The sequence below is a fragment of the Panthera onca genome, chromosome E2 (genome assembly GCF_046562875.1).
Source record: "Panthera onca isolate mPanOnc1 chromosome E2, mPanOnc1 haplotype 2, whole genome shotgun sequence".
Classification (NCBI taxonomy): Eukaryota; Metazoa; Chordata; class Mammalia; order Carnivora; family Felidae; genus Panthera; species Panthera onca.
The window spans coordinates 30756189-30772017 of NC_138353.1; the positions used below are offsets into that span (position 1 = coordinate 30756189).

Genomic DNA, 15829 nt, shown 5'->3' on the forward strand with positions numbered 1-15829 from the left:
GAACAAACTACAATGTATGTTTCCCTAATAGGTTAAATTATCTTAATTTTAATTTAATGATAACAAAATATACTTATTTAGATTATACATTTAGGTTATATATCTTCTAAATAGGTTTACTGACTTGAGTACAGTATTTGTTTGAAGTCTGTTATGTAAATTGGAGAGAGCTTTAAGAATAACGTCTTTGCAATAAATAAAAATCCCAGAATCTTACTTTCTGAAAAATAAGCGCTTATCCTAATTTCACCTTCTCAGTCATCATATAATGTAGTACGCATAGAATTAAGACCTAATAGACCATGCCTTTTTATGAAATACAGAATTAAGGTATACGTGTAAGTTAGGACAATACTGGGATCTCATAGAAATAGGAATATTAACAGAGTGATCAGATAGCATCAAAGTATGCAGAAGATAAGCATCGAGGAAAGATATGAAAACATGAAGTTTAAGAGAAATTCTTTTATTGTTCATGGTAGTCTTTATTGTATTGAAATTAATATTATTATTACTTTAGGTAGTTATAATTCCAAATTGTTACTGAGAATAAACCTGGCTTTCTAAAAAATAAGATTTTAACTTCTTATTTGTGTAACTATATGTATTCTAGTTCAAAATATCAAAGATCCAAATTTAACAGATGAGACAAACTCTATAGAAGGCCAGTTAGTAAATATTTTGGGCTTTTGTAGATCACATAAGGTGCCACACATTCCTTGTTGTTTGTTTCTATAGTCACTTAAAAGTGTACAAGCACTGGGTGGTTCAGTTGATTGAGTGTCCAACTTTGGCCCAGGTCATGATCTCACAGTTTGTAGGTATGAGCCTTGCATCAGGCTCTGTGCTGATAGCTCCAAGCCTGGAGCCTGCTTCGGATATTGTGTCTCCCTCTCTCTCTGCCCCTCCCCCACTTGCATTCTGTCTCTCTCTTTCAAAAATAAATAAACATTAAAAAAAATTTTTTTTTAAAAGTGTAAGCCATTCTTAATTGGCAGGCCAGATTTGGTCCACAGGGTGTAGTTTACCAATCTGTAGGATAAACCCCAATCATGATTATTTGCCTGTTGGGTACATATTTATATTAAAATTGGGGCGCCTGTGTGGCTCAGTCGGTTGAGCATCAGACTTCAGCTCAGGTCATGATCTCACAGTTTGTGCGTTCGAGCCCCATGTGGGGCTCTGTGCTCATAGCTCGGAGCCTGGAGCCTGCTTCTGATTCTGTGTCTCCCTCTCTCTCTGCCCTTTCCCCACTCATGTTCTGTCTCTCTCTCTCTCTCTCTCTCTCTCTCTCTCTCTCTGTCAAAAATAAACAGTAAAAAAAATTTTAAATTACAGTGCATGTGATGTTCTAAAATAAACATCTAAAATAAAATAATATAAGTACATTATAGAACCTGGAAAAACTGTATCAGAAGTTGGGGACAACTTCTCCCTCTCACTTGGTTTTTCCTACTAATATAGATCTACTCTTTATAGGCTAATGAAAAATTTGGCCTCTTATACTTTCCCTAGACCTAGAGCAATGTTGTTCACTCGGAATTCTGAGTTCTAAAGAGCATGATAGAATAAAGATGTCAAAAAGAGTATAGTATCAATGCCACCTATAAATTGTAATGCCACAATTTATGACAGTCTTCTGAAGATAATGGGAAGGTGATTAATAATTTGGGAGAAAGACCATTGATTCTGTGGAACCCTTAGAGTCTAAATTTATTACATAAATTTTAAGTTTAGGGGCGCCTGGGTAGACTCAGTGGGTTAAGCATCTGACTCTTGATTTAAGCTCAGGTCATGGTCTCACAGTTCATAAGATCGAGCCCTGCGTCAGGCTCTATGCTGACATCATGGAGCCTGCTTATGATTCTCTCTCTCCCTCTCTCTCTCTGCCTGTTGCCTGGTAATGCACACACTCTCCCTCTCAAAATAAACAAATATTGGGGCACCTGGGTGGCTCAGTCGGTTGGGCGTCCAACTTCGGCTCAGATCATGATCTCACAGTCCGTGGGTTCGAGCTCCGCATCAGGCTCTGTGCTTACAGTTCAGAGCCTGGAGCCTGCTTCGGATTCTGTGTCTCCCTCTCTCTCTGCCCCTCCCCTGCTCAAGCTCTGTCTCTGCCTCTCTCAAAAATAAATAAACATTAAAATAAATAAACAAACATTAAGAAATAAATTTTAAGTTTAGTAAGACTTCAAGATAAAATATGAAGCTCTTATGTAATCTCTGATGTCTTTACTTCCAATGTATCTACATATTAAATAATTTTTTTCTTTGTTTAAGTAAAATTTAGGTCTCCAGAGGTATTCACTTTAAGTTTTTATCCCCCCCCAAAGTTTTTATCCCCCCCCCCAGCTTTACTAAAGTGTATTGAAAAGTTTATTGATAAGGTAGTAGAAAAAAAATTGAGAAATTTAGGGTTAGATTTTAAATTTAAAGCTTGAGTTGCCAGCAGTTAAAAATAATGTTTGTAGAGCTTATATTACTGTCTAAAATTATATTGATAGTACCCTCTTTAAAAAACAAGAATTCTGAGGGCGCCTGGGGGGCTCAGTCAGTTAAGCGTCTGACTCTTGATGTCGGCTCAGGTCGACATGGTTCATGAAATGAAGGCCTGTGTGGGGCTCCGTGCTGACAGCATGGAGCCTACTTGGGATTCTCTCTCCCCCTCTCTTTGCCCACCCCTCAAAATAAACAAATAAACATTTGAAAAACTAAAAATTAAAAATGATTCTTCATGGATTTATATGATCTGAAATAAAAGCTTAAGCTTTAACTTATTGCTGATTGTGGAATCCTTTCTCATTTTAGTAAGCACTGTCTTCATTTCAGAAAAGGATATAACTAATTCAATAGCAAGAGTTTCTAAAAATTCTTCCATACTTTTGTATTCCATTGAGATAGTCTGTTGTTAAATGCCTTTTGTATAATGCATTTTGTGCTATTTTGTAAAATAAATTGAATCTATAACTTTTTTTTTTTTTTATAGGCCCAAGCTCGTTGCCACAGAATCGGTCAGAATAAAGCAGTTAAAGTTTACCGACTAGTAACTCGGAACTCCTATGAGAGAGAGATGTTTGACCGAGCCAGTCTGAAACTGGGTCTAGATAAGGCTGTGTTACAGAGCATGAGCGGAAGAGAAAGTAATGTTGGTGGTGTATGTATATTTTCTTTTTACTTGGAGCTTTTATGTTCTTATTTGCTTTTAATTTAACCTCAAGTTGCGTATCATTTTATTCTGGTCCATCCTGAACACTAAATAGATGCTTTTATGTAAGGAGGCATTTCAGAATAGACCCATATTTAGCTAATGCTTGTGAATCATTTTCTGTCATATTGCTACAGGCCTTGTGAACTCTGAGAATGTGTTTTCAAGGTAGAAAGTCTTTGCTGTGCTTTTAGGTTGTTTGTATCATGGCATAGCAAAACAGAATTGGTGAATTTTTCTACATTATTTCTATAAACAGTTTTTCAGCTTTTTTTCGGTGTCAAACTACTGGCATTGGCTTTGTTTTGTTATAAGTAAGGTTTTTTTGGCATTTTTTTTCCCAAGATTGTTGTCTCATATCTTATGCTTGTAACAACTGTAGAATCCTACTACTAAAAAGAACATTGAGAGGTTACCTGCCCTATAGGCTTTGTTGTAACTGAAGCTATTATAGGTACAAGGCAAATCTTACTTTAAAGATAATAAGGAAAAGTCAACAATTTCAATGTATTCTTTCAGAGAATTCTTTCTTATTTATACTGTAAACCCAAATGCAGTTTAAACATGACTCTTTGTATTTTGAAATTTTTTAGGGGTGCTTTCTCATTTTATGAATTTCAAAATAATATTGTTACCAAAACTATTTTCTCTTTAGATTCAACAGCTTTCCAAAAAGGAAATAGAGGATCTGCTTCGAAGAGGTGCATATGGTGCTATTATGGAGGAAGAAGATGAAGGCTCTAAATTCTGTGAGGAGGATATTGATCAGATTTTACTACGTCGTACAAAAACTATCACAATTGAGTCAGAAGGACGTGGGTCAACATTTGCCAAGGTAACAGTGAGTGATATTTTATAAATATACCAGTAATGTTTACTACTAAAAATAATTCCACTCTTACTCTACTAATCATTTGCAGAGTACCTACTTAATGTTTAGGAAGTAAATAAAATGTTCTTTTCCTTCATTTCTTTTTTCTGATTTCTCATATCAAATTTCACATATACTGGAGTAAGAATAATAACCAGGAATAGTTCTATGTATTAGAGTAGAACACTTAAAATAAGATTTAGAAATTAAAGAACATCTGTGCTGAAGTCAGAGCAAAATGTAAGAATGTAGGTTAAATCATCTTACGTTAACTGACAGTAATTTCAAGTACTTAAAGAAGAGAAAGGATTTCTAATTTCATCTTAAATATTTAAATCTAATCTGGGGAGGGGAAAATTTGTGTCTGGAAAGGAAGTGTTAATAACTACCTTACTTGGGGAAAACATTTCAAAAGTTTACTAAATTCCTAGATTCACCTCTACCCCCCCCCCTTTTTTTTTACAAGGAGACATGATAAACCTATATCTTATATTCATCTGAAAAGTTTATTATTGCAATATTCTGTGTCACCTGCACTGATTCATACAGGCTTTCTCCTTTTCCCTTTACTTCCTTTCTGTATCCCCCTGTCCACTTTCAACCTGGAAGTCTATCTTTATCTTTATGGAGAGCTCTGTGTTACAGCAGGTAGTATAGAGACTATATCCAAAATAATATCAGTCTTCAAATGAAAATTTTTCTCTTATATTCCTTCAACAAAAATGAAATCATGTGTCAGGTACTTTGCTAAATACTGGGAATACTAAAATGAAAGCATTCTAGTTGCTGAAAAAGTAGAGAAGAAAATGATTAATTTTGCATAAAATTGAAGAGCCAGAGAGTCAGGAAAGCCTTTGCAGAAAAATAACATCTGAGTCTTGAAGGCAGTGTGAATTTCATTGTGTTACAGAGAACATCACAAGAAATGAATCCTGTGTTGCTAAACTATAAGGAAGATTTCAAGGACTATGCATAGGCATGTGTAGATGCACAGGGAGATGAAAATGAAAGGATTAGGGAAGGTTAGATCCAAATTGTGAAGGGCTGAAAAAATTCCATTTTGAGGAATTTGAACTTGATCCTGAGGCAGTTAAAAAGCTTTTAAATCCCTTCAAGCAGAAAATGGACAAAATGAATGCAGTTTAGAAATTTAATGCTAGCAGCAGTGTAGAGAATGAGTTTGAAAGGAGGAAAAACTAAAGGCAGGGATACCGATTAGAGGCTTATATAGGATACAGTGATGGGTGAACTAGGGTAGCGGAGTGCCACTTGAATCAACAGGAGTTGATGACCAGTTAGGAATGTATGGAAGGGGGAATCAAAAAGGACTTGAAGATCTCAGGCTTAAGTAGCTAGAAGGGTCATGGTATCCATAAGTAAAATAGAGAATGCAAAAGAAGGAAGTTTATGTGGAGAAAACAATATACTGGGCCTTTACAGGGGATCCAAGAGGAGGTGTCTGGGAGAGTTGTTTAGGATACAGATAGAGATTTGAGAGTTCACAAAGAATAAACCTGAAAAAAGTAGTATTGTGGAAACAAAAGGAATAGTGCAGAAGTATAAGGCTGAGAACTACAACTGGTCACGATTGGGTAGATGTACCATGGCTTTGGCTTCTTTCCTGAGAAATCTTGTTTACTCTGGGTTCCTCGGCTCTACCCAAGTTGTCAACACACTGCGTCCAGCTACTACAGAAATCACCATTGTTGGTTATTCCATGTCTAGAGAAAATCTTAAATTTGTTTTATTTTTTAGTTAACGTAGGCATATGTAAAGTGTTTAACGACCACAGGAGATTCCCAAGTTTACCATGCTAATGAGAATCATCATGAAAGTCAGAATACCAGAGTTTGAATTCTGACTCTGAAGCTGAGTGACCTTGGACAGTTAACCTTTAGGAGTCTTTCTTGTCTTTAAAGAGGAGAGCATAGGGGCATCTGGGTGGCTCAGTCCGTTAGGCTTCCAACTTTGGCTCAGGTCATGATCTCGAGGTCTGTGAGTTCAAGCCCCACATCAGGCTCTGTGCTGATAGCTTGGAGCCTGGATCCTGCTTCGGATTCTGTGTGTGTGTGTGTGTGTGTGTGTGTGTGTGTGTGTGTGTCTCAAAATAAATAAATAAATATTTTTTAAAAAGACAGCGTAATAGTCTTGGCCTTTTCTACTTTATAATAAAGTGCTAGACGAGTATTATTTTACTCAAGTATACTCTAGTCATAACCAGCTGTGCTCTAAGAATGTGAAATACTTAAGCATTTAAATTTCTATTTGAAATCCTCAGACCAGGGAGTAACTTGTATTTGAAAAAAGAGCCGGCTGAAGAGGTGCTTAAGTAGCTGAGCGAGTCCAGAGAATTTGCCTGTAGTTGTCCTAGAATTTGTTCATTTCCACAGTTGTGTGGGAATGCCACTATGTAGTGGACATTTGGCATATTAGAATATGGCACCAGTATGTAGTGGCACCAAAGGTGCAAAGTTAGTAGTATTTTATACTTTTTCCTGGAATTTCCAGACTTCCTCTGTGCTCAGTTATTCTTAGTGGTTTGGATAAATGAAGTAATTCCAATCCATCTCTTTGCATTATCAAATAATTTTTAAAAGAAGCCATATATATGGAGCAGAGTGCATAATGAGACTATTTAGACTTCGTACATATCCATCAAATAAAACTCCTTATTGGTAACTTGAACTTTATTTTGAGGTAATTTTCATAAGGGCAATAAGGTGGATCCTAGAAATAGAAATGTTCTAGTCTGATTTTTTTTTTTTTCTGGTATCGAACAAGACTTTGAATTGCTTAATTTACAAAAACAAACCAGTCTGTATCAAGCTTCAGTGGATTGCTTACTTGTAAAGGCCCTTCTGTGCACCCACTATCTTTCTGCTACTTTCTAATTTAGAAAGATGGATTTCAGCATATAAAATACCTTCCTTTGTAAATAATAAAAGGATTCAATGACTAGAGGAAAACATTTAAGGAAAAATATTTTTGGAGGAATAAAAATGTTAAGATTTAACATTTGGAATTAATCGGTAAACCTATACCTGATAACATCTTCTACAACAGGCATTTTATTTTTATAGGCATTAATTCATTAAAATCCTTCAGAATTTTGAAAGTCATCTTGAAAATAGGCTATATGTCATTTGACAATAGCATCTAAAATTATTTAGAAATATTTTTTAATTTTATTTGAAAAGTAAATTTATCATTTTTCTTACAATGAATATAACAAAAGCTGCAATTGTGAAGGATAGTTTCTTCCAGGTAAATTATTTTAATTATCAACAGTTACCTGGTAGCAGAATAAAAGTGATCATCCACAGTAACATAGGATTTTTTTTAAGATTAGCAATCATAATCTAATATGTGCCAGAAATCTAATTGTTAATTTTTAATGGCTTTTCATATTTAATGTCTTTTCCTATTAAATGTCCATGTAAAGCAGATGCTCATTTGCTAGCTTTGTTAAATCTCAAGAAGCATGTTATCAGTGAAACTATATAGTACAAAATAAAACCCAAAGAACTTCAGTGAACTTTTCAGTGTTCCTGGAAGTTGATGAATCTAATTAATGAAGATTTGAAAGTATGGATATCATATGTCCTCAGTTATGAGAAATTCATTTCTGAATTAACAAGTAGAAGTCCCCTCATAGTTTAAGAATTACTTGAGCAAATTTAGATATCTCTTCCTTATACTCATTCATAATACTTTGTCATCAAATACATCTATGCAGATGATGATGACTACTACTTTTCATTTTATCAAGTTGGTTAGCCTGTGCTGTTTTAAGTTGGATATGGGTTTTTATAATATGTATTTTATCATGAAGAGGAGTCTGGCTGTACTATTTCTTGTTGCCACTGTGACAAATCACCACAGCACACATTTATTCTCTTATAGTTCTGGACGTCAGAAGTCCAAAATGAGTCTTCACAGGCTAAAACTCCAGGTGTCAGTAGGATGCGTTTTCCCTGGAGGCTCCAGAGGAGAATCTGTCCAGCTTTTTTGAGTGCCTACGTTTCCTGTTTGTGACCATATTATTCCAGTCTCTGCTTCTATTGTCACATAGCCTTTTCCTCTTATAAGGACAGTTGTGATTACACTTAGAGCCTACAAAGCTATAGTTTTAGAGCAAGCAAAAAAACCAAAAAACAAACAAAAAACCCATAAAATTTAAATTCATTTCTTTTTTAAAAATTTTTTTAATGTTTATTTTTAAGACACAGAGAGACAGCGCACAAGCAGGGGAGGGGCAGAGAGAGAGGGAGACACAGAATCCGAAGCAGGCTCCAGGCTCTGAGCTGTCAGCACAGAGCCCGATGCGGGGCTCAAACTCATGAATTGTGAGATCATGACCTGAGCTGAAGTTGGACGCTTAACCAACTGAGCCACCCAGGCGCCCCTTAAATTCATTTCATTAAAATATTTATTGCTATCACTTCTGTTTCATAAGTATGCCAGCAAAATGTACATTTTAAACATTTATAATATTTCAACACTTCTTATATAGCATCTTAATAACCCAGCCTCAAAAGAATGTTTGATGGAATGAATATACTTAATATTTGGTAAGTAGTGTCATGAACAGAATCTTTTAAGTTCATAAGAGGCATTTAGGATTTTAATTTTGTTTCTAATTCATTTGTTAGACTCAGTCTAAAGATTCAAAGTACAAATATAGACAGTGGTATAATAAAACCTGTATACTTATCACTCAGCTTCAATAAGTATCAACTCATGCCAAACTTGCTTCATCATTACCTTATCCATCCTTCATATTATTTTAAAGGAAATCCCAGATAGTATATATACAGGCATATGTATAATATATATGAAGATTTCTTTAACACATCCACAATACTTACCATTACATTCAAAAATCAAATTCACAGTGATTCCTTCATATCATTAGTGTTCCACTGTTCAAACTTTCAGACTTGCAGACTTACCTTGAATGTCATAAATGGCTTGTTTGGGTATAGCTGCTTTATCATCTCTTTAATGTGTAATTTTCTTTTAAAATGCCATCAAGATGGGTTTTTTAATGAAGATTTTTATCATTTGATTATATCCCAGATAATTAAGCATTATCTGTAAGCCATTTACCAATTATATTCTCTTTTGAAAATAATTTGACTACATTCTTCCCTTTAACTCTTGTAAGTGTTCCCGTGCATTTTTCAGGCTCTTTTCTTTTTTAAAGCATCACGTATCTTTACTGTTTGTTTCATTTTTATAAAGCACTTTGATGACTTCCTTTGAAGTGGCGTGTCTATTTTCAGGGACTTAAGTTTCAAATAACTGTTATTAGTTTGTAAGTGACAGTGTTGAGCTGCAATATCTAAAGTTTGTTCCAACTAAAAGATTGTATGATTTCTACAATATTTAAGAAAGTAAATCATCTGTATTTTTTTTTTTTTGTTTTTCTGTAATCTCTTAAATTTTTACAATGACTATGCAGTATTGTTGTAAGGAAAAGCGTTTTTAAAGTAAAGACAGACTGATTTTTTTTTATTTCTTATATCCTGTATTGCATTTTCTTTAGGAGATCTATCTCTTTAAAAATGTGATGGAAATAAAGTAGGAGTATACCAGAAAATGAACTGTATAGGGCAAGCAGTTTTGAAATTCTTGTTCTAACCTAATTTCTTAATATTCATGTAGTATATCTAGAAAGCATATCTCTGTCCTGTGTAGCTTCTTGACCAAAGAGATTTGATCCTTACTTATCAAAAGCTTGAGTTAAACAACAGTAATAACTTACTTAATCCTTTCCTAAAAACTCCAGCCTATGTTGGCAGTGAGCCTTTTGCCGTGAGCAGATGCTGTGCTGTTTCAGACCATAGCATTTGGAGTATCCTTTGAATGTATGTGTGTATGCTGAATTCAAATTCTATCCCCAATAAATGTGAGGAGATAATGTTGTAAATATATTTTGATAGATTTTCCTCTAAACTTCAAAACATTTTGAAAAACTGCCATTATGTATTTCAGGCAAGTTTTGTGGCATCTGGAAATCGGACAGATATTTCCTTAGATGATCCTAACTTCTGGCAGAAATGGGCTAAAAAGGCAGAAATAGATATAGATGCCATCAGTGGCAGAGTAAGTATTTCTTTCCCTTTAAAAAATTATGTATTAGGATACTTTCTCATATTATTATAATATTTTAAGGTATTCAACTGTGTACTTACTGAAATAAATTTACTTCATAAATAAATTGATGTGGAGTATCTGAATGATCATATATTGAGTTAGGCACTGCTTCAATTTAATACGTCTGGTATCTATCATGATAGGTTGTAATACAGGGAAAATTTAAGTTTGGATACTCATATTCTTAAAATTGTAATGTGTTTTTTAATTTGTAAAATGTCTTCACATGATCAGTTATGTTTATTTTGCTCTTTAACTTTGTTTCCTTGGAGTCCGCTCCCATTAATGATGATCCAGTCAGATACAAAAGGAGAAAAAAAAACAGTCAAGAAAGTGGCAAAACTGTTTCTTTTTTAACTTTACTTAGAGCTAAGAAAGGGCCAAAAAGCTAAAATACAATTTGTAGAACTAATAATAACATAACTGTTTACTTCATAAGACACCTGTCTAATTATGTATAGGAATCAATGTTTGTGAATCTTATCTATTAGCAAGATAACTGCTAAATGATTAAAAGAATTCTATATTAAGCATTGGTGCATGGGATCTATTTTAATAGATAGTCTTTTTAATTAAAATGTAAAACTTTACAATGAGAAATAATACCACTGCCATACACAATCTTTACTATTTAATGTGTTTCAGAAATATGTGTAATTGTATGTTAAATAAGTAAATTTGAAACGATATTTATAAAAACATCATTATTTACATATGGCATGTTTATATGTCTAAAAAGGCAATGGAGGGGCACGTGGGTGGCTCAGTTGGTTGAGCATCCGACTTGGGCTTGGGTCATGATCTTGCAGTTCGTGAGTTGGAGCCACATCGGGTTTGCTGCTGTCAGCCTATCAGCGCAGAGCCTGCTTCAAGTCCTCTGTCCCCCTCTGTGTGCTTCTCCCACACTTGAGCTCTCTCAAAAATAAATGAGCATTTAAAAAAAATAAAAATAAAAAGGCAGTGGAATCTGGAAGCAATGGAATTTTTTACTCATTAAAAGTATAGGAGTGCCCTGATGGCTTAGTCGGTTAAGCCTCCAACTCTTGATTTCAACCCATGTCATGATCTCACGGTTCATGAGATCAGATCCCATGTCTGGCTCTACACTGATAGCACGGAGCCTGCTTGGGATTCTTTCTGCCCCTCTCCTCACTCGCTCCCTCTCACTCTCTCTCTCTCTCTCAAATAAAATAAACATTTAAAAATAAATAAATGAGTTTAATGAATTAACTGGATAGAAGATAAATACACCACTTAGCCTTCTTAAATATTGGTACTAACAGAAGTAGAAAAATATAATGGAAGAAAACATCTATTCACAGAAGGAAAAAAAGATACAAAACACTTAGGAGTATACTTACTGACAGATATATGTGATTTAGTTAAGTAAATTATCAAATTTAATTGGGAGATTTGTCAGTTGGCAAGAAAACTACATATTTTAAGCATTTTAAGAGTTTGTAAACATAGGGGCACCTGGGTGGCTTAGTCGGTTAAGTTTCCAAGTTTAGCTCAGGTCATGATCTCGTGGTTCATGGATTCGATCTCTGCATTGGGCTCTGTGCTGACAGCTCAAAGCCTGGAGCCTGCCTCGGATTCTGTGTCTCCCTCGCTTTCTGCCCCTCCCCCACTCGTACTCTTATCTCTCTGTCTCTGTTAAAAATAAATAAATGCATTTTTAAAAAATTTAAAAAAAGAGTTTATAAACATAGAAATGCAACCAAAATCAAAATGTTAACAGTTTTTTCATATAACCAGACAATATGTAAAGTTTCCCTGGAAAAATGAATTGTCAAGAATATTAAATGTTTATTTTAAATGCACTTTTAGGAACCTGTCTTACAGCAATAATCATACAGGTACAATGATAACAACAGTACAGTGATGTTCATTGCCACGTTTTTTTGTTTTAGAAAAAACTTACAAACTAATTAAACCTCTTACGATAGAGGATTAGTGCATGCATTACTGTCTAATTCAATAAGTAAAAATAATCATGTAGATCCCTATGTACTAGTGATATAGAAAGAGCTCCAACACAGTTAAATTTAAAATATGAGGGAGATATAGAACACTGCCTATAGTGTGATATTTGTGAGTTTTCAAAAGTCTCTTTTGGGGATCCAGAGACACTTGTATGCATTTATGCATTCATCCAACTATGAGTCAAGTGCCATTCTCACATTAGGGACAGTGTGCCCAAGACAAAGCAACCACTGCTTTTACACAACTTATGAATTCTGGTAGGTGAGACAGAAGTAAACAAGTGCATAAGATAGTTTCAGAGAGGGAAGAAAATGAAACAGATGGCAGAGAATGCTGGGAGGTGTAGAGACAGCATTAAGCGACGTGGTCAAGGGAGGTCACTCTCAGTTGTGCTGAGATTGAATGACCAGAAAGAGCCAATAATGTAAAGACATGAGGAAAATCTTTCAAGGTACAGGGAATGGCAGTAAGCCATTGGTGGAAATAAGCTCTGGTATTCCAGAAATAGAAATGACATGGTAGTGTAGGCAGTGAGGAGGTGATAGGCAAGGTCAGAGACCATAGATACGGGTCACATTATAGGGCCTTGTATATTACCTTGGGGAGTTAAGCACTTTATAAATAAACTTTTATAAGCACTTACTCATTTAATACTTGTACAGTTACATTTTCTTATTTATGCTTTGAAAAAGACATTTAAAGGTTTTCTGAAAATGAAGTACAAAGAAGGCAGACTAGCATTATTTACTATCTATTAAAACATAATGTATTATAAACATGATTAAAACAGCATGCTACTGAGAAAAAGATATAAAGAGTAAGAACAAAATAACAGAAAAAGATCAAATTATAAGTTTTAATAAGGAAATATTAGAGAAAAAGGCATTATATAATAATCATGACTAGAATATTGAGTTAGCGTTGGGGGGAACTTTATAATGATATACTCTATACCAAGTAAACTCCAATTTGCAATAAAAAAAATTTTTTTAATTCTTTGAAAGCATGAAAAAAATGGAAAAACTAGATTTCTGTTTTATCAAATACTTGGTGGGAAAACATTCTAAATTAGAAAGAAATCACAAAGGAAATGTTTGACATATGCAAATACATAAGACTACTTAAGTACTTTTTCCATTAAGTACTCCAAAGTACTTAATGGAAAATAAAAGGGCAGTTAGACTGGTGAGACTTATTTATAGCAGAAATTTATATCAAAGTCAATATTGTTATTATATGAAAGCTCATATAAGGTGATCAAAAATACATCAAACCTCAAAAGATTGTGGGCAGAAGACTTGAAAATTTACTCAAAAAATACAGTTAGGGTTGTTTTTTTTTTTTTTTTTGTCTTTAAAGAAGCTGGGGTGGGGCAAAAGGACAACTCTTTCTTACTGAAAAAAGGCTGATTAACAAATATAGAAGGAATAAGAGAAGAGTTCTACCATATATTGCCCACAGTAATAATTGTAGCAGACAAGACCCATTGATGAATTCTAAAATTAGTGGGCAAAATTGAAGGAGAAACAGACTTTTTACATGTTCTCAAAGAATATCTTCCTAACTTGGAAATATTTCATTGAAGGTAAAAAACATGTCAACTTAAGTTGTTTTGAATGAGTTATACTGAATTAAACATGGTGAGGTTCATACACTTAATTACCTTGCTTTTTGTGTATTAATATAACTCTTTTGGAAAGGACTAAAACATGTTTTTGGGTCTATAAAATATTTAAATCCTTTGACCAGTATTGGTATTTCTAGATATTTCCCTTTTTTGGATTTTTCTTTAGGATAAACTTAGATTACAAATATTTATTTTAATGGGGCACCTGGGTGTCTCAGTCGGTTAAGCATCCGACTTCGGCTCAGGTCATGGTCTCATGGTCTATGAGTTTGAGCCCTGCGTCGGGCTCTGTGCTGACAGCTCGGAGCCTGGAGCCTGCTTCAGATTCTATGTCTCCCTGTCTCTCTGCCCTTCTCCCATTCATGCTCTGCCTCTCTCTGGCTCAAAACTAGGTAAACATTAAAAAAAATTTTTTTAAACAAATATTTACTTTAGCATTATGTATTTTAAAAATTGAAAACGAAGCCTCTTGGGGGGCTCAACCTGTTAAGCATCCAACTCTTGATCTCAGCCTAGGTCTTGATCTTAGGGTTGTGAGTTCAAGCCCCTCTTTGGGTTCCACGCTGGGTGTGAAGCCTACTTAAAAATAAGGCGAAAAAAAATTGAAAACAATCTAAACTATGAATTAGGTAAAGAAAACTAAGATGCATAAATATAGTTTAAAAATATATTATGGTTATTATATAAAGCATAACACAATAACTCTCATATTAATGATAAGACCAAATACCAAATTCTTTTCATCCTATGACTGTGATGTCACAATATTATATGTGTATGGTAATAAGCATTTTAAAGGAATATAAAAATTTTTAAGTTGATCTGGTAGGTTGATGAAATTGTTAGTAATTTCTTTTTCTGACTTTTTGTAATTATTTTATTGTTTGTACAATTTGAAAGGTGAAGATATAAAACACTGTTATAAACAAAATAGTAAAAGGACCTTTAAGTAATAGCTGTTAACAATTTTACAGAACAGCTTGGTTATTGACACTCCAAGAATTAGGAAGCAAACAAGACCCTTTAGTGCCACAAAAGATGAGTTGGCGGAATTATCTGAAGCCGAAAGTGAAGGGGATGAAAAGCCCAAACTCCGGAGACCCTGTGATCGTTCCAATGGCTATGGAAGAACTGAATGCTTTAGAGTAGAGAAAAATCTTCTAGTTTATGGGTAAAAAAATTATTTTAATGTTTCTTGTTAATAGTCTATATAAAGTTACAGAAAACGTACACTGTATTCTAGTGTATTTTTTCATCTTGTTAGAATCAATAAAAATCTATTTTAAGTAGATTTAAAATACCCTACATTTATATGCTTAACATATATTTAATAGCAGAATGATGGAGTATCCTTAAGTTTTAAATTATAAATGTATCACTGAAGTCAAATTCCTTGTTTTTCTGAGATTTGCATATTCAATAATATAAAATGGATAATCTTGTTATCCATTACTGAATAAGACACACTTGAAATCACTATACCATGGTTCTGCATTTTACACTCAGGGGAAAAACTTTATTAGGTAAATCCTATTCATGACAAATGTGTTTTTTGTAGTTTTCAAGCCTTTTATCCATGAGTTCTGTTTTTCTCTAGAACTTGACTAAATATTAATGTAAGTTTACCTTTTTTAACCAGATGGGGCCGATGGAGAGAGATTCTGTCTCATGGCCGTTTTAAAAGGCAGCTGAATGAGCATGATGTAGAAATAATTTGCCGAGCCCTCTTAGCTTATTGCCTTGTTCACTACCGAGGAGATGAGAAAATTAAAGGCTTCATATGGGATCTCATTACTCCAACTGAAGATGGGCAGACACGAGAGCTACAAAATCATCTGGGTAAGAACATTCTTTCTTATTACATTTGTGTTTAGTTATATAGGTGGCACCATAGTACCCTGTAAAGTGTTGAAGCACTGTACAGTTAACACTAATGAATCAGTTCAAGTTCCAACTTAGAAAATACCAGTGTTATCAGTTT

General features: G+C 34.2%; 1 protein-coding gene across 12 annotated transcripts in view; it reads left to right on the forward strand.

The window, feature by feature from the left end:
• Positions 1-15829, forward strand: part of CHD9 (chromodomain helicase DNA binding protein 9) — a 234466-nt gene that overhangs the window by 171702 nt on the left and 46935 nt on the right. For all 12 annotated transcript variants that reach the window (XM_078438705.2, XM_078438709.2, XM_078438704.2 and 9 more), the window contains 5 exons: positions 2987-3154; positions 3861-4040; positions 10074-10184; positions 14823-15019; positions 15488-15687. In XM_078438705.2, the coding sequence (XP_078294831.2) occupies positions 2987-3154; positions 3861-4040; positions 10074-10184; positions 14823-15019; positions 15488-15687 (856 nt within the window). The remainder of the gene's footprint in view (positions 1-2986; positions 3155-3860; positions 4041-10073; positions 10185-14822; positions 15020-15487; positions 15688-15829) is intronic.